General features: G+C 42.8%; 2 protein-coding genes across 4 annotated transcripts in view; one reads left to right on the plus strand and one right to left on the minus strand.

Moving 5' to 3' along the window:
* The window catches only part of LOC140543541 (uncharacterized), a 15,565-nt gene extending 14,201 nt beyond the window's left edge, over window positions 1-1,364 (minus strand). For both annotated transcript variants that reach the window (XM_072666621.1, XM_072666619.1), the window contains exon 1: window positions 1,253-1,364. In XM_072666621.1, the coding sequence (XP_072522722.1) occupies window positions 1,253-1,304 (52 nt within the window). In that variant the 5' untranslated portion in view covers window positions 1,305-1,364. The remainder of the gene's footprint in view (window positions 1-1,252) is intronic.
* The window catches only part of LOC140543543 (chymotrypsin-like protease CTRL-1), a 22,968-nt gene extending 5,376 nt beyond the window's left edge, over window positions 1-17,592 (plus strand). Inside the window, exons 1-6 of one of the 2 annotated variants that reach the window (XM_072666622.1) lie at window positions 5,484-8,059; window positions 8,265-8,288; window positions 9,555-9,723; window positions 14,446-14,714; window positions 15,900-16,048; window positions 16,764-17,592. In XM_072666622.1, coding sequence (XP_072522723.1) covers window positions 8,005-8,059; window positions 8,265-8,288; window positions 9,555-9,723; window positions 14,446-14,714; window positions 15,900-16,048; window positions 16,764-17,093 — 996 coding nt within the window. In that variant the 5' untranslated portion in view covers window positions 5,484-8,004 and the 3' untranslated portion in view covers window positions 17,094-17,592. Of the gene's footprint in view, window positions 1-5,483; window positions 8,060-8,264; window positions 8,289-9,554; window positions 9,724-14,445; window positions 14,715-15,899; window positions 16,049-16,763 lie in introns of those variants that run through there. The other variant, XM_072666623.1, reaches the window with a different exon arrangement.
* The last annotated feature ends 106 nt before the right edge of the window (window positions 17,593-17,698 follow it).

The following is a 17,698-nucleotide window of genomic DNA, read 5'->3' on the forward strand; positions in this document are numbered from 1 at the left end:
ATTTGGCGGTCAGATAAAGGAGCATACTGGAATATTTTACACTCTGAACTGACTGTAACAGGACTTCCATTATCACAGCAGATGTGCAGATAAAGATAACAAAATGGTGAAAAGGAGAGTAATGAGATTTCACTGCTGTCTGAGCTGTCAGCAGTCTACTCCTGGAAATCCTGGAAGCCGTCCTCAAGTAAACATGTGAGGAGCTAAACTAGCAAAAACAACTTGGGTACAAAAGTATCAGGTCTGCGAACTCCCCTGTAGATAAAGGTTACGGACTGAGTCTTTCAGGACTGTCCGTTCCAGATAAACCGACGTAGAATTAGTACTCCCAGTACTCCCTCACAGAAAGTCCTTCTACCAAACATTGGAATTCATGCCCTCCCTGATGCCCCACACACAGAGAAGATTTTAGGCCTATATCATTTGTTAAAAATCCATTCCCAGTGGAGGGATACAGGCGCCATGCAGGGCAGTTGTGCAGCAAAAAATAGTCCTCAAAGAAAGTTGTTGTTGTTGTTGTTTTTGTTTGCTTGTTTGTTTTTAACCACCATTAACATCCAGAGACACGTGTATGTTCACTGGTGGGTTTTGGATGATAAATAAAATAGCTATTTTGGTGTTGTAGTCATGGCGACCGGCGCCTGGTTCCATTCACCACCGCTGGAAAGCAATCCGAGTGGGTACGTTTCTCTACGGTGATTTACAGTTTCACACCAAACCCCCACTCTGATTAAACTATTCTCAAACACTTTTGAGAGTTATGCAGGAGTTTTGAAAACACTGGTGGACTTTCCCTTTATTAATATGCATATCCGGGATCACAGAAGGGTCATCATGGTTTTAACCGGGGCTGAAATTGATGGTCGGAGGGTTTCTTGTTTATTCAGATCATGCGAACTAGGCAGCAGTGCTGGCGCTCTGGAGAGGGCATTGTCTTTGCTGGCAGTTTTACATAATCCACGACCACTGCTTAGGGACGGTCACACTAGTTTGCGGTTTCCGTGGTCACACAGGGCTAGATAAAATGTGTCCTAAGCAAACAAACAAACAAACAAATAAATAATTAAAGGTGCCCTTGAAAGCGGCGGACGTGATTGACAGCTCAGCCAGCGCACTAGTTGCTCTGCTGCAATCAGACAAAGTCAAATTAGGAAAAAGATCTGAGAGAATCTGAGTGTTTACCTGCTCCGATTAAACAGACACACACACACACACACACACACACACACACACACACACACACTGTACTCACCCGGCTTTATTGGGCTCAGGACACACAGACACAGCAGGACTTTAAACCTCATTGTGTTTCACTGATCAACCTCGCTTACACTCACACTCTCTCTCTCTCCCTCTCGCAGACAGCGGCACACACGCCTTATATACGGACTGGACAGTGGGGGCGGGTTCGAGCAACCAGGGGACCTGAAACAAGGCCCAACAAGAGGGGCCACTCAACCGGAGTCATGGAGAGGGAGAGAGAGAGAGAGAGCGCGCGAAGGGTAAGCAGAGGGAGGGATGTTGAAAGAAAGTAAAAGAGAGAGAGAGAGAGAGAGAGAGAGATAAATGAGAGGTAGAAAAAGAGCAAGGATGAGAGACATAGAACGAAAGAAGAAGAGAGATAGAGAGAGAGAGAAGAGAAGTTGAAAGATGGAAAGTGAGGAAGATGAGCGAGAGAAAGGTGCAGGTGTGTGTGTCCACAGTGAGGAAGAGGTAGAGAGAGGGAGAAAGAGCGAGAGATATGCAAACGGTGAGAAAGACAGACAGAGGGCGAGAGAGAGAGAGAGAGAAAAGAGAGCAAGGATGAGAGAGATAGAAAGAAGGGGAGAGATAGAGAGAGGTTGAAAAAAAAAGAGAGCGAGGAAGGTGTGTGTGGACAGTACAGTGGTAGAGAGAGATACAAAGAAGGAGAGAAACAAACAGGGAGAGAGAGAAGCAGAAAGGCAGAGCGATGTGTGTGCACACAGTTCGGACAGTGGTCACTTAAAATGCACCCTGGGACGTGTCCAGTGTTTTAGGCTACTTGATATTCACGCTGTGGAGCGACCGAGCTGAAACCAGGGGCTGGCTGCTGATCTCCTGTGGATCAGTCAAATGTCCACTTTCAATAGAACAGGACAACTCTACTGTACGGCCATCAGCCCCAGAGAGGAGGAGGAGGAGGAGGAGGGTGGTGCTTTCACACCTCACACATTTAATCTCTCTATCTCTCTCTCTCTCTCGTCTGACCTTATGGTGGTGGAACATTAACCCGCCGGAGAGGCGGCCGCCGCACCGTAAACTATTTACAGGTTTCATCAAATATTCAGAAACTTTATTAGCTGCTCCTGGACAGATATGACGGTTACAGTAGGCTAAAGTAAGACGTGCACTGCTAAGAACTTTTGTAGGTTCAGCCTTAAAAATGTTTGTATAAGGCTAGGGTTCCAGTCCCACAGAGGTTGTAGAAGCTTGCAGGTTTTGATCCCAGGAAGGTTGTGGGTTCAAATCTAACAGGCTTTAGAAGGTTGCGGGTTCATGTCACAGAGAGGTTGTAGAAGGTTGCCGGAAATAGATTCCAGGAAGGTTGTGCAGGGTTGCAAGTTCACATCACAAAAAGATTATAGACACTTTTGGGTTCAGATCTCAGGAAGATTGTAGAAGGTTGTGGGTTCAGATCTCAGGAAGGTTGTAGAAGGTTGTGGGTTCAGATCTCAGCAAAGTTGTAAAAGGTTGTGAGTTTCCGATTCTAGGAAGGTTTCCAGAGAGGTTGTAGAAGGTTGCAGGTTCAGATCCCATGAAGGTTGTAGACCATTTTGGGTTCAATTGGAAGATTGTAGAAGGGTATGGGTTGAAATCTCAGGCAGAGTGTAGAAGGTTGTGAGTGCCATTGTCTGGGGGTTGTATTAGGTTGTAAGTTCTGTTCCCAGGCAGCTTCAGATCCCAGAAAGTTACAGAAGGCATTGGGTTTAAATCTATGGAAGTGTTTTAGATGGTTCTGCGTTTCCGATCCTGGGGAGGCTGTAAAGAGTTGTGAGTTCAGATCCCAGAGAGATTGTAGAAGGTTGTGGGTTCAAAGTCCAGAATGTTATAGAGGTTTGTGGGTTCAAATCTCAGGAAGGCTGTAGATGGTTGTGAGTTTCCAGTCCTTGGAAGGTTGTGGGTTCAGTTCATTTCTATTACTTGCTAGCAACATTAGCTTAATAGCTCCAGTGCTAAATAGGGTGGTATAAGTTTCTATTTCTTGTTACTTACTTTTGCCTTGTAGCCAGCGCTAATTGGCGAGATATGCATTTCCATTACTTGTTAGCTACATTAGCATCATAGTTCTAGAGCTAATTGGCAGGGTATAATAATCTTCCATTAGTTATTAGCAACATTAGCTTCATAGCTCCAGCGTAAAGCTAAACAAGCAGACTTCAGCCACCAAACATGTCTTGGCTGATTGAATGCATTTGGGGAAAGTTACGGGGTTGTAAATAAGGTTCCTAGTTTACAGTACGTTGTAAATTGTCCTGAACCGTCGCTTTATCGTGCCTGTTTTCCAAAACAAACAGATCTAAGGCGGGCACAAATATCTATGGTAACCTGAACAGCCCTCCTTAAGAATGTCCACCTCAACTGTCCTGCCGACTCCAGCTTTAGAGTAAACAGCTTTGGCTGTCCTCGGCTGCGTGTGGGTTTCAGTCCGCATGTCTAGTTTATTTAAAAAAAAAAATCGGAGCTGGCCCTAAATGTCTGACCCGACCCCTTTGTTTGCCCTCCTTTTCATTTTCTGGCATATCGAAACCTCTCATCCTGGCGTGAGGGAGCGTGCGGCGTACAAGGAGAAGCGGATGAAGTTTGCTGAGGGATCAAACCTACACGAATCCGTTCCCCCAGCGGCGTTAGCGCTCCTTTTGATGGAGGCGCTAACAAAGCAGGCCCAGAGTGTGTGGCAAAGTGTGTCGGCCTGCACAGCAATGCGGCAATTAAGGGAAGAAGAAACAAGGGTTGGAAGGGGGGACTGGGACCGAGAGCAAGCGAGCGAGCAAGCAAGAGAGAGAGAGAGAGTGGACAGAGGAAGATTTAAACCCCTGAGAGAAAAACAGGGTCCTCACAGAGAGGGGAGAAAAAGGAACCCACTGTTGGTCCATTAAACAAACTTAACGAGCTGAAAATGCGCAGTGGTTTGAAATGAACTTCGTGATCTACATGAAACACGGAGGATCACCCATGATGGCTTGTGGGGCGGCCTGCTGAGATTGGGATCTTTCAGTCAAGGGGGGATATGCTCAATTATTTGGTAAACTCTTCATTTGAAGGCTGTCTAAATTGATGTGTTGATGGGCAAGCATAAGGATCTGAGACACTTTTTGACAAGAACCTAACTGTGATGTTCTGGACAATTGGGTCAGAACATCTCCAGAACATCAGGCAGGTCTTGTGGGGTTTCCGGGATGATTCCAATATGCAGTGGTCAGTACCTACCAAAAGTGCTCCAAGGGTCATGGTCACCTGAAGCTCATTAGGCTCATGGACTCATTAGCCCCCCCCCCCCCCTCCACAACTTACAGGACTTGGTGCGAGACACCACAGGACACCTTCAGAGCTATTGCGGAGTCCCTGCCCTAAATGGTCATGTATGTTGAGGTGGCACAAGGGGGACCTACTCAGTAATAGGCAAGTGGTGCTAGTGGTACTGGGTCATGGGTCAGCCTTGAAGGTTAGGGGCTTAGCTGACTGTAGTGCCTGAGGTCTTCCCCTCCAGGAATCCGGAGAAAAAGGGGAGTCAGGAAAGTGAGGGCATACTGGGATGGTGATACTCTAGTGGAGTAGGGAGTTCTAAGCTCCTGGTTCAGTATCTCTACTTTTCCAGACCCTCTATGAACGTCCTCCATACCTGGGAAGTAAGCCGCATGCCTTAGGTTTATCCTACAGCAGTATGTGATGGAAGCCTGGGAAAATTACCATGCAGCAGGATTTAGAAAGCCAACTGCGAGACATCGAGAACTCAGCAGGTTAGTATTGGTGCCATTGATGACAGGACACCTTCAGAGGTCTTGTGGAGTACATGTCTCGAATGGGCAGATCTATTGTGGTTGCATGAGGGGTACCTACTCTTATATAGGCAGGTTTTGCTAATGTTATGGCTAACTGGTGTATGCTGAGCTTTACCACATCTTCACCTATAGAACATCAAGAGGACTCGAGGCCTCACCAAGGCCTAACCCTTAGACGTTCTCACCAGATTCCAAGAATTCATGAACCAAAGATGATGCCTTGTGACTGTAGCCCAGAGACCAGAAAGGGTAGGGTCATTACCTGGGCACACCTTGCTTGGCTTTACTTTATTGACAATGGTCAATGTCAAAATCCTAGAAAGTTGTGTCGCAGGGCCTCCATGAACATCAGTGAGTCTTGGGTGCCAAAAACCTGGTCGCCGATTTACCGGTTATCCTCCCTTGGAGCACTTTTAGTAGGTACTGACCACTGCAAACCGGGAACACCACTCAAGACCTGCCTGATGTTTTGGAGATGTTTTGACCACAGTTTGGTTCTTGTCAAATTGTCTCTGATTTTTCCTTCTTCAACACCTCCAGCAATATCTGACGGTTCACATGCTGCCTAATACATCCACCCCTGGACTGGAGATACTATGGATGAAGATCATCAAAGTTTGGCACTGCTGTTAGTCCACCAGGGCTAGTCTGCGGGCAAGTTGAGATTGCCAAGTTGCCCATCATGATTCCTGGCCACTAAGGCGACCATATGGAGTTTGGCAGGGTGTCCTTGCCACTTTGAGGAGCACAGTCTTGACTTCCACTTTTGGAGGATCCACCTCAACCATGAAAGGTCAACCACAGGTGCTTAGATTGCAATCACAAGTGCTGAGAATTGCACAAACCATTGTTTTAATCAAATCTCTGGATGCAACCGACTGTCCTAAACAGGTTTATGAAAATCTGAAGAAAGTTTTTGGATTCTTCTTCAACGGTTTGTCAGGGAACAGTGGGGTGACTTGTTTAGATCATGCCTGCTGATTGCCTGCTGTAAATACAGAATAGACTGCTTACTTGTGTAATTGCATAAGCATGTAGGAACACTCGTTCATCTGCGGTAAAGATTCCATCAAGCAAAGCAACTAAGGAATGTCGTCAATCAGAGCAATTGTTAAAAGCAAGAGTCAAGTGAGCCATCCGGAGCTCATCCACCCACATCTTCTCAGACAGGTTTAATAACACACTTTCCCTTCCCCTTTACTCTCGTTCCGCATAGATCTTTTCATTTTTATTGACTGGAATAGCTTAGTAAACATAAATTCATTCTTTTGCAGAGGTAAGGACGTATAGGTACTTAAGTAGATTTTTGAAGTATCTGTACTTAACTTAAGTATTTCTGTCACTTTGTACGTTTTACTTCACTCCCTGCATTTCACATGATAACCCTGTAGTTTTTACTCACTGCATTTCTAAGACAGGCTCGCTACTTTAAAAACTGCACAATTTCAAAAATCGGGCACTCGCGCAGCCTTTCCTGCTCTCGCGCCTCAAGTTTCTTCGGATTTTGGCGCCACACAGAGTGAGCTCTGTGAAAAATGTTCGGTTCGGTCCAAAGTAATAGTGCCGGAGGTGTTTATCAGAGGCTCCACTGTCAGAGACACAGAGGAGCTAGCTAATTCGAACCGTGGACCACACAGCAGTTCTGACAGCCAGCTAAAACTACGATGTTTAATCTACTGTTTTTTTCCCCACTGTTATACTCGGCATCCTCAAAGGCATCTGTACACCGCTAGCTAACAGTGTGTAAAATAGATTCCATAGAGATAAATTAGCTAATCCAGTGAGGTGGGAATGCTGTGGGTAGGTTTCAGTGACCCAGCATTCAGTGATCACTGTGAGACTGTGAGCCAGTTTCAGGTTTCAGTGCTTCGAGGAACTGGTTGCCAAATCTGAATGGGCGACACTGACAGTGGTTAGCACTACACCAGTTTTCCAGATAAACTGGATCTTTACCACCAGTCTCTTCAAACCAGTAAATGGCTGGAAACCAGCACAGTAAAACAGCAGTGAAGGGTTGCTGGTGTCAGTTTTTAAAAAGAGGCTCTTAGTGTTAATCACATGTTGAGGGTATCAGAGCTGAGAAACAGATATTATCACAGTTACCATCTGTGACCTGAATGTGAAACTGGCATCTCAGTATTTAAATTATTCTCGCCGTCTGTTACTCAGCCGACACTTGGGCAGGAGGAAAACTGGTGGACACTGGTGAAAACTAGAAGCAAGAACCTGGTGGCGGTGAACCGGTGACAGGGTCATGGGCAAGCAAGGCTCACTGATTCTCATGGAGGCTCATTACTAAATATTCCACAGTCATCAGCAGTCATTGATATTATAACAAAGTGGAAGCGATTGGGAACAACAGCAACTCAGCCAATCGCTACAGACCTCCAAACTTGATGTGGCCTTCAGATTAGCGCAAGAACAGTGCGTAGAGAGCTTCATGGACTGGGTTTCCATGGCCGAGCACATGTATCCAAGCCTTAAATCACCAAGCGCCACTGGACTCTAGAGCAGTGTAGCCGTGAGGAACCATGCTTCTCCGTCTGATGGACGAGTCTGGGCGTGGTGGTGGCCAGGAGAACGTTACTTCTCTGACTGCATTGTGCCACGTGCAAAGTTTGGTGGAGGGGGGATTATGGTGTTGGGTTCCGTCTCTTAGTTCCAGCAAAAGAAACTGTTAATGCTTCAGTATAATGCTTTATGCATTCCAATTTTCATGCAGTGCACCAGAGATTAGTGTTGAAGAACTATGGGATGACTGTGAGACCGCGAGCCAGGCCTTGAACCTTATGGAATTAGAAATAGGATGTCACTTAAGTTCATATATCTGAGAAGGTAGGCCACATTTGACAATATAACAAGAAAGACCAGTCTTCCTGCTCCGATGTAAGTCAAGAAACCACACCACCTTAAATACAAACAGAAACCTTCTTGAGGACAGACCAGAAGACATCCTTCTCCTCTGCTGCTGTCAAACTCAGCCATGGAATTCTCACGTATTCCACTGAGTATCGCCATTCTAATGCTGGTTACTGGAGGTAAGCTGATCGATGTTAATGTGGGATGTAAGGGTTTGAGAAGGGTCTGTGTAATGTGAGGTGGCTGTTGGCTTGAATTCTTCAGATTGGTCTTTTTTACTGACTATTAAGAGACTTTGCTTGGATGTTTTTGAGCTGTGTGAGGCTGTATGATCGGAGGTGTGGGAGACTGATTTCACAGTGTGGTCTTGTTTTCCTTCAACAGGCTCAAAGGCTCAGACTCAGAACAGTAAGAAATTTTTCTCAAAGTTCCTCCAATCCTTACATGTGCATTTACATTTGCAGCAGTTAGCAGACGCTCCTCTCCAGAGCGACTTACGAAAGTGCTTCACTGTTAATACCCTAAAAAAAACCTAGCTATCTAAAATCCCTCTAAGCTTAGAAACAGATACAGAAGTCAGTATAGAGACCATAATACTCTATATAGCAATACATTTCGCCTAAGTGTTCTTGGAAGAGCTGGGTCTTCAGTCGGCGTTTGAAGACAGCAATTGACTCTCAAGTGCCATTTAGACACCCAGGGGAAGTTCTATTACTTGGGAATGAAGCTTCATAACAGTGTTATAATCATCAGATCGGGTCACATAAAAAAAAGACCCCTAATAGAGATGGGCGATTTAGGTTCAAAAAGTAAAAATCTGCCCCAGGATTTTACTCCATCTTCCTCTGATGGACGGATCTTTATACAAGCTGTGTTACTTGGGAATGAAGCTTCATAACAGTGTTATAATCATCAGATCGGGTCACATTTAAAAGAAGGCAGCTAATAGAGATGGGCAAATTAGGTTCAGGAAAGTAAAAATCCGCCCCAGGATTTTTTTTTTTACTCCACCTGCCTCTTATAGACGGATATTTATACAAGTGGTGTTACTTGGGAATGAAGCTTCATAACAGTGTTATAATCATCAGATCGGGTCACATTTAAAAGAAGGCCCCCTTATAGAGATGGTTCATTAATTTAGGTCCAGAAAGTAAAAATCCGCCTCAGGATTTTACTTCATCTGCCTCTGATGGATGGCTCTTTATACAATCTGTGTTACTTGGGAATGAAGCTTCATAACAGTGTTATAATCATCAGATCGGGTCACATTTAAAAAAAAAAAAAAAAAAAAAAGGCCCCTGAGATGGGCAACTCAGGTTTAGAAAGTAAAACTCTACCCCAGGATTTGTTTTAGTCCAGCTACCTCTTGTAGATGTTTTTTTAATGCAAGTTCTATCACTTGAAAATGAAGCTTCATAACAGTGTTATAATCAGACCAGGTTACTTTTGTTGAAAGGCCCCTAATAGAGATGAAAATGTCCATGTTTAGTCCCTAATGTCAACATGGTGTAATTAATCTAATTAACATCTTGCATCATTTTGTGACTAATAACCTGTTCATGAACCCTGAGCTACTGCTTTCACGTATAGGTTATGAAATGCTTATGTAGGGGTTATGAAGCTCCTATGTAGGAGCTTTCTCTGTGTTCACACTTATCTACTCTTGTCTCTCAGACTGTGGGGTCGCCCCCCTGAACTCCCGCGTTGTGGGAGGTGCCGATGCCAAGGTGGGGAATTGGCCCTGGCAGGTCAGCATGCACTACTTGCCAGTTAGCCAACATGTGTGTGGAGGAACGCTCATCCACCAAGAATGGGTCCTCACCGCCGCCCACTGTATTATATCGTGAGTGGACGCCGGTTCTTTACTTACACTCTGAGCAGAAAGGCGTCGAAACAATAGCAGAACTGCATCACTTGCTTTTATGTAGCTCTCTTAGAAGAAGCCTGCAGGGAATAGTTCCAGGTATTCGTCTGACTCTGAGTTTATGCACTCGGGAACATCTGCCCTGCATTAGCTTTACATGTAGCGCAACTTTTTTAATGCATTCATAAAACCGAGATTTTCTGAGAATAGTGATGTCGTCGGTTTATTGGAGATTATGTAACACCTGACCAAAGTGCAGATTCAAATCCTCCTCCCTACTAATTGAGCCCTTTGAAGTGCTCTCATGTACATCTTTTGAAGTCTTTGTTGGTTGCGTTTGATCTACAAACTAGTTCAGTTAAATTAATCAAAGCCTCCTGTGTAGATGAAAGCTAGTTTGGTGTTTTCTAGGGTTTCTAGAAGGGTTAGCTAGATGTTAACTATGTTAATTAATGTTAGCTAGATGTTGACTACTGCAGTTAATGTTAGCTAGATGCTACCTACTCTAGTTAATGTTAGCAAGATTCTAACTACTCTAGTTAACGTTAGCTAGATGTGAACCTTTCTAGTTAATGTTAGATGCTAGCTAATCTAGTTAATGTTAGCTAGATGCTAACTACTCTACTTATTTTTAGCTAGATGTGAACCTCTCTAGTTAATGTTAGTTGGATGCTAACTAATCTAGTTAATGTTAGCTAGATGTGAACCTCTCTAGTTAATGTTAGATGCTAGCTAATCTAGTTAATGTTAGCTAGATGCTAACTACTCTACTTATTTTTAGCTAGATGTGAACTTCTCTAGTTAATGCTAGATGCTAACTAATCTAGTTAATGTTAGTTAGATGCTAACTAATCTACTTATTGTTAGCTAGATGTGAACTTCTCTAGTTAATGCTAGATGCTAACTAATCTAGTTAATGTTAGCTAGGTGTGAACATCTCTAGTTAATGTTAGATGCTAACTAATCTAGTTAATGTTAGCTAGATGCTAACTACTCTAGTTAATGCTAGCTAGATGCTAACTACTCTAGTTAACGTTAGCTAGATGTGAACTTCTCTAGCTGATGTTAGCTAGTTGTTTACTACTCTAGTTAATGCTAGATGCTAACTTATCTAGTTAATGTTAGTTAGATGCTAACTACTCTACTTATTGTTAGCTAGATGTGAACTTCTCTAGTTAATGCTAGATGCTAACTAATCTAGTTAATGTTAGTTAGATGCTAACTACTCTAGTTAATGTTAGCTAGAAGTGAACTTATCTAGCTGATGTTAGCTAGTTGTTTACTACTCTAGTTAATGTTAGCTAGGTGTGAACATCTCTAGTTAATGTTAGATGCTAACTAATCTAGTTAATGTTAACTAGATGCTAACTACTCTAGTTAATGCTAGCTAGATGCTAACTACTCTAGTTAACGTTAGCTAGATGTGAACTTCTCTAGCTGATGTTAGCTAGTTGTTTACTACTCTAGTTAATGTTAGCTAGGTGTGAACATCTCTAGTTAATGTTAGATGCTAACTAATCTAGTTAATGTTAACTACAGTGAGTCCAAGAAGTATTTGATCCCTTGCTGATTTTCTTCGTTGGCCCACTAATAAAGACATGATCATTCTATACTTTTAATGGTAGATGTATTCTTACATGGAGAGACAGAATATTAAAAAGAAAATCCAGAAAATAAATCTAAGGAATATATATTAATTGATTTGTATTTCATGGAGTGAAATAAGTATTTGATCCCTTAGTATTCATTAGCAGTTCTGGCTTTTACAGACCAGTTAGACACTCCCAATCAACTTGTTACCTGACCTGAAGCCACCTGTTCTCACTAATCACTTGTGTGAAAAACACCTGTCCACAGAATCAGACAGATCACACAGATTTCAAGTCTCCAACATGGGTAAAACCAAAGAGCTGTCACAGGACCTCAGAGTCAGAATTGTTGACCTTCACAAAGCTGGAATGGGCTACAAAAAGATTAGTAAGGTGTTGGATGTGAAAGTAACAACTATTGGTGCAATTATCAGAAAGTTTAAAGAGTATAACATGACAATCAACAGACCTCGGCCCGGTGCTCCAAAGAAGATTTCGCCTCGTGGGGTGGCAATGATGCTGAGAACAGTCAGAAATCGTCCTGCAACCACTCGGCAGGAGTTAGCAAATGACCTGAAGGCAGCTGGGACCACAGTTTGCAAGGAAACAATTGGCAACACTTTGCGCAACAATGGATTCACATCCTGCAGTGCCCGAAAGGTACCCCTGCTGAAGAGAGCACATGTGGAGGCGCGCCTCAAGTATGCCAATGATCATTTGAAAGATGAACCAAGTTATTGGGAGAAGGTTTTGTGGTCAGACGAGACCAAAATTGAACTTTTTGGCCTCAACTCCACCCGCCATGTGTGGAGGAAGAAAAATGCTGCCTATGACCCCAAGAACACTGTGCCCACCGTCAAGCATGGAGGTGGAAGCATAATGTTTTGGGGGTGTTTCTCTGCCAAGGGTACAGGGCTACTTCACCGCATCACTGGGAAGATGGATGGAGCCATGTACCGCACAATCCTGAGGGACAACCTCCTCCCCTCTGCCAGGGATCTGAAAATGGGCCGTGGTTGGGTCTTCCAACATGATAACGACCCTAAACATACAGCAAAGGCAACAAAGGATTGGCTCAAGAAAAATCACATTAAGGTCATGGAGTGGCCCAGCCAGTCGCCAGACCTCAATCCGATCGAAAATCTATGGAGGGAGCTGAAGGTCAGAGTTGCCAAGCGACAGCCCACCAACCTTCATGATTTAGAGAGGATCTGCAAAGAAGAGTGGGCCAAAATTCCCCCTGGTGTGTGTGCTAAACTTGTGGTTAACTACAACAAACGTCTCACCGCTGTGCTTGCAAACAAAGGCTTTGCCACTAAGTATTGAGTGTGTTTGGCAAGAGGGATCAAATACTTATTTTCCTCATTGAAATACAAATTAATTAAAATATATTCTTTAAAATTATATTCTGGATTTTTGTCTTGATATTCTGTCTCTCCATGTTAGAATATATCTACCATTAAAAGTGCAGAAGGATAGTGTCTTTATTAGTGGGCAAACAAAGAAAATCAGCAAGGGATCAAATACTTCTTGGACTCACTGTAGATGCTAACTACTCTAGTTAATGCTAGCTAGATGCTAACTACTCTAGTTAACGTTAGCTAGATGTGAACTTCTCTAGCTGATGTTAGCTAGTTGTTTACTAATCTAGTTAATGTTAGATGCTAACTAATCAAGTTAATGTTAGTTAGATGCTAACTACTCTACGTATTGTTAGCTAGATGTGAACTTCTCTAGTTAATGCTAGATGCTAACTAATCTAGTTAATGTTAGTTAGATGCTAACTACTCTAGTTCATGTTAGCCAAATGTGAACTTATCTAGCTGATGTTAGCTAGTTGTTTACTACTCTAGTTAATGTTAGCTAGGTGTGAACATCTTTAGTTAATGTTAGATGCTAACTACTCTAGTTAATGTTAACTACATGCTAACTACTCTAGTTAATGTTAGCCAAATGTGAACTTATCTAGCTGATGTTAGCTAGTTGTTTACTACTCTAGTTAATGTTAGCTAGGTGTGAACATCTCTAGTTAATGTTAGATGCTAACTAATCTAGTTAATGTTAACTAGATGCTAACTACTCTAGTTAATGCTAGCTAGATGCTAACTACTCTAGTTAACGTTAGCTAGATGTGAACTTCTCTAGCTGATGTTAGCTAGTTGTTTACTACTCTAGTTAATGTTAGATGCTAACTAATCAAGTTAATGTTAGTTAGATGCTAACTACTCTACTTATTGTTAGCTAGATGTGAACTTCTCTAGTTAATGCTAGATGCTAACTAATCTAGTTAATGTTAGCTGGATGCTAACTATTCTAGTTAATGTTAGCTAGATGTAAACCACTCTAGATAATGTAAGCAAGATGTGCATAGCTGATGTTAGCTAGATGTTAACTAGCTGTTGGGTGGCTGTTAACTGCTGCAGTTAATTTAAGCTAGTTAATGTTAGCTAGATGTTAACTACTCTAGTTAATGTAAACTACTCTAGATAATGTTAGCTAGATGCTAACTATGCTAGTTAATATTAGCTAAATGTGAACTACTCTAGATAATGTTAGCTAGATGCTAACTACTCCAGTTAATGTTAGCTAGATGTGCACTTCTCTAGCTGATGTTAGCTAGATGTGAACTACTCTAGATAATGTAAGCAAGATGTGCGTAGCTGATGTTAGCTAGATGTTAACTAGCTGTTGGGTTGATATTTTTTACAGTTAATGTTAGCTAGATATGCACTTCTCTAGCTGATGTTAGCTAGATGTAAACTAGCTGTTGGGTTGATATTTTTTACAGTTAATGTTAGCTAGATATGCACTTCTCTAGCTGATGTTAGCTAGATGTAAACTAGCTGTTGGGTTGATATTTTTTTACAGTTAATGTTAGCTAGATATGCACTTCTCTAGCTGATGTTAGCTAGATGTAAACTAGCTGTTGGGTTGATATTTTTTACTATAGCTGATGTTAGCTAGATGTAAACTAGCTGTTGGGTTGATATTTTGTACTATAGCTGATGTTAGCCAGATGTTCACTTCTAGCTGATGTTAACTAGCTGTGGATAATAATTACTCTAGCTGATGTCAGGTAGATGTGAACTAACTGTCCTGTCCTTCACATCAGCAAAGATGTACGTATGTGGACTCTGTATCTGGGAAGACAGGATCAGAGCACACCCAACAACAATGAAGTGAGTCGGGGTGTCCAGTCCATCATCGTCCACCCCGAGTACAACAACACTCTGAACAACAATGACATCACCCTGATGAAGCTAAGCAAGCCGGTTAACTTCACCGACTACATCCGGCCCATCTGCCTGGCGTCCAATTCCAGTACTTTCTTCAGCGCCACCTCCTGCTGGGTCTCAGGCTGGGGAAATATTGGCAAAAATGGTGAGGTTCCTTGATTGCTCAAAGACATACAAATACCCCCTTACACTAAATGTTTGGTGTCCGAGGTTTGGCTTCTTTAGTTTTGCACTAGAGCGATGTGGCTAATGTGGCTGACTAGTAATCGAAGCTCATACCTTAACAATTAGCATGGTGCTAACCGCATGCCTACATCTTCACAAACATACATAAGTCATTTTGAATAGTGGGTGTATTTTCTGACACTTTATGACATGCTATCATGTATGAATATGGACTAAACTAGGTTAGCATAGCTGAATCCAGAGTCCAGAGTAGCTGACCAATAGTCAAACTGCTTAAGCCCTGTCTTTTTTACCACCGTTATTGGTCCATATGTACCTGCATCTACATCAGCCATTGGTCAAACTGCTTCCCACCACAGCTGAAGGCCTAAAAATGCCTAAACGTAAATGTAAATAAACACAATATTAAAATTAGAACAAGATTAGAACAGAACATTCAAATTCTTTAAATCCTCCCACCCTCACACACATACTGCCACATTCCTACAACTCTGGCCTACCTGAAGTGCCCCAGCCACAACATCCCAACCACCCTGGACAACTATGCACCCCCAGTGTCCTCGGAAAGGTGACCTCTCAATTTGTCCAGAAATGCGTGTGTACAGCTGTCCATGAAGGGTGCAATCAATCAAAGCAAGATTTGTATTTATGACAGTGGAGTAAAAGTGGAACCCCCCTCACCTGTAGGGGGAGCCCAGGAGCAAACAGTACCAATACTCAAATAATGCTGCTTTGATACCACAAAGTTTTTGGGGGCTCTGAGTGGTTTGTGGCCCAGTGTCTCAACCTTGTTGCTAGTCGGCCAATTAGAACAGAGCTCATTTACATATATTAAGAACACATATTAAGAAACATGTAGCTTACAGGCTCTTTAAGTGTTGCTCTGAACCTATAGGTGTAAAACTGAGCAGCGAGGAAGCGACAGCACAAACATATCTTCCTGTTAGATCAGGATCACTGTGTGATCACGGTGGCTTCAGCTGGCCGGTGGCTGGCTTATGTGGGTGTTTTTGCGGCTGTGGGTTTTAGCTGTTGTTTTCTCAGGTTTCAGCAGCTGAACTTTTCCGTTTGCTCATTGGTTTGTTCGCCCGCTTGCTCACTGACCCACAACGAACCACTCACCCTATCCCTGTGTTTCTACCAGTGACTTTGCCAGCTCCTCAAACCCTCCAGGAGGTGGAGGTCCCTGTCGTGGGCAACAGGCAGTGCAAATGCATGTATCTGCCAATAAAGGATGCTGTGATCACAGCTCAGATGATTTGTGCAGGGAAACAGAACAAAGGAGCTTGCCAGGTAAGTGAACAGCCCTATCTGGGGAATGTGTTTATGTGGACATTCCATCATAAATCAAGAAAAAGTGGCAGAACAATACAAGGAATGAAACCGGATGGAAATAAATGATAATATATGAATAAATTAAAATATTTATTTTAAATATGGATTTTTTTAGCATTTGGAAAAGCTAAATTCAGAAACTAATATCATATAATTTATTTGAAATGTTCTACCCAGTTTGGAAGGCCAATCGCCCAACCCCAATTCATGTGAACTCCCACTATCACTAGCAATTCCCCCAAAAAACCCTAGGAGGGTGAAGACTAGCATGCATCTCCTCTGACACGTACTCCGAAACCTAACAGGCCCATGGTGCCAATAAGGCTGTTGTGCTAACAGGGCTATAGTACTAGCAGAACAAATAGTGCCCACAAGGCTTGACTACACCCATATTTCCTTCAGATTTGGTGTACGAAGCCCAGGGGGCCTAGTTTCTCGCAAAACAGCTTTCTCTGAACCTAAGCACCTCCCACTTTTTCTCAATTGACTGGTTCAGTCCAGACATTTTCATCACCGATCTCCCCAACAAAACCAAAAGCTGACTATTTATTAGGGATGGTTGAAACTGGGCCTGAGGGGCCTACCCAGAATCATGCGATCCAATGCATTGATAGCTGTACTGAGACCAAGTATGGAATTGGGGGCTAACAACATCTGATCTCTCCGTCTGCAGGGTGACTCTGGAGGACCACTCCAGTGCAAGCAGGGTTCTGTTTGGGTCCAGGCGGGTGTAACCAGTTTTGGGATCCCCTGTGCCACGGCTTCGTTTTCGGAGGTATATGCCCGCGTGTCGGAGTTCCAGTCCTGGATTACGCAGAGCGTCGGTGAATCCAGCATTGGCTTTGTGAACTTCTTGTCCACCGGGACAGATTCCGACACCAATTACACTTGTGCTAGCTCAGATGCTTCCAAGCTGAGCTTCCTGTTTGGCGGCCCCTTCGCCTTCCTTTCCACTCTCTTTCCAGCTGTATTGTTCACTCTGGCCAGCTCGGCAATGCACTGAGCTGTTGTTGTTCTTCTCTTGGAGACGGCCTTCACATGTTCCCTCTGAATACAAGCAATTAAAAGAAATGTGGTGCCAAAGTAAACAAATGGCTGGAAGGATATGTGTGGTTTTAGGCAGAGTGGTCAGTAAAATTACTTAAACTCCATGAAAATGGATGAAAATTTACGTTTAATAGATAACCTCTATATGTTCTGTTATTAATTATAATCAAATAACCTGGTGTGTCTGGTTAACAGGAGGCTATGGTTGCCAAGCAAATATTATCTCAAAAAAGTACATCGTTTTTAATACCTTAATGAATAAGTACATCGTTTAATATACGCTATACATATACCATATGGACAAAAGTATTGGGACACCTGCTCATTTCTTGTTTCTTCTGAAATCAAGGGTATTAAAAGGAGTAAATCCTGCTTATGTTGGGGTAACTGTCTCTACTGTCCTGGGAAGAAGGTTTTCTACTAGTCTTAATTAAAAGTTTTAATTAATACCTAAATCACTGTTTACCTCTTTTTTATGTCTTACAATTAAACTTACTTTGCATTTTTGATGATATATTCGTTCTGTCACAAAACAATTGGGTCTCCAAAAACAGCAACTCT

This window comes from Salminus brasiliensis, chromosome 22 (genome assembly GCF_030463535.1).
Source record: "Salminus brasiliensis chromosome 22, fSalBra1.hap2, whole genome shotgun sequence".
NCBI lineage: Eukaryota > Metazoa > Chordata > Actinopteri > Characiformes > Bryconidae > Salminus > Salminus brasiliensis.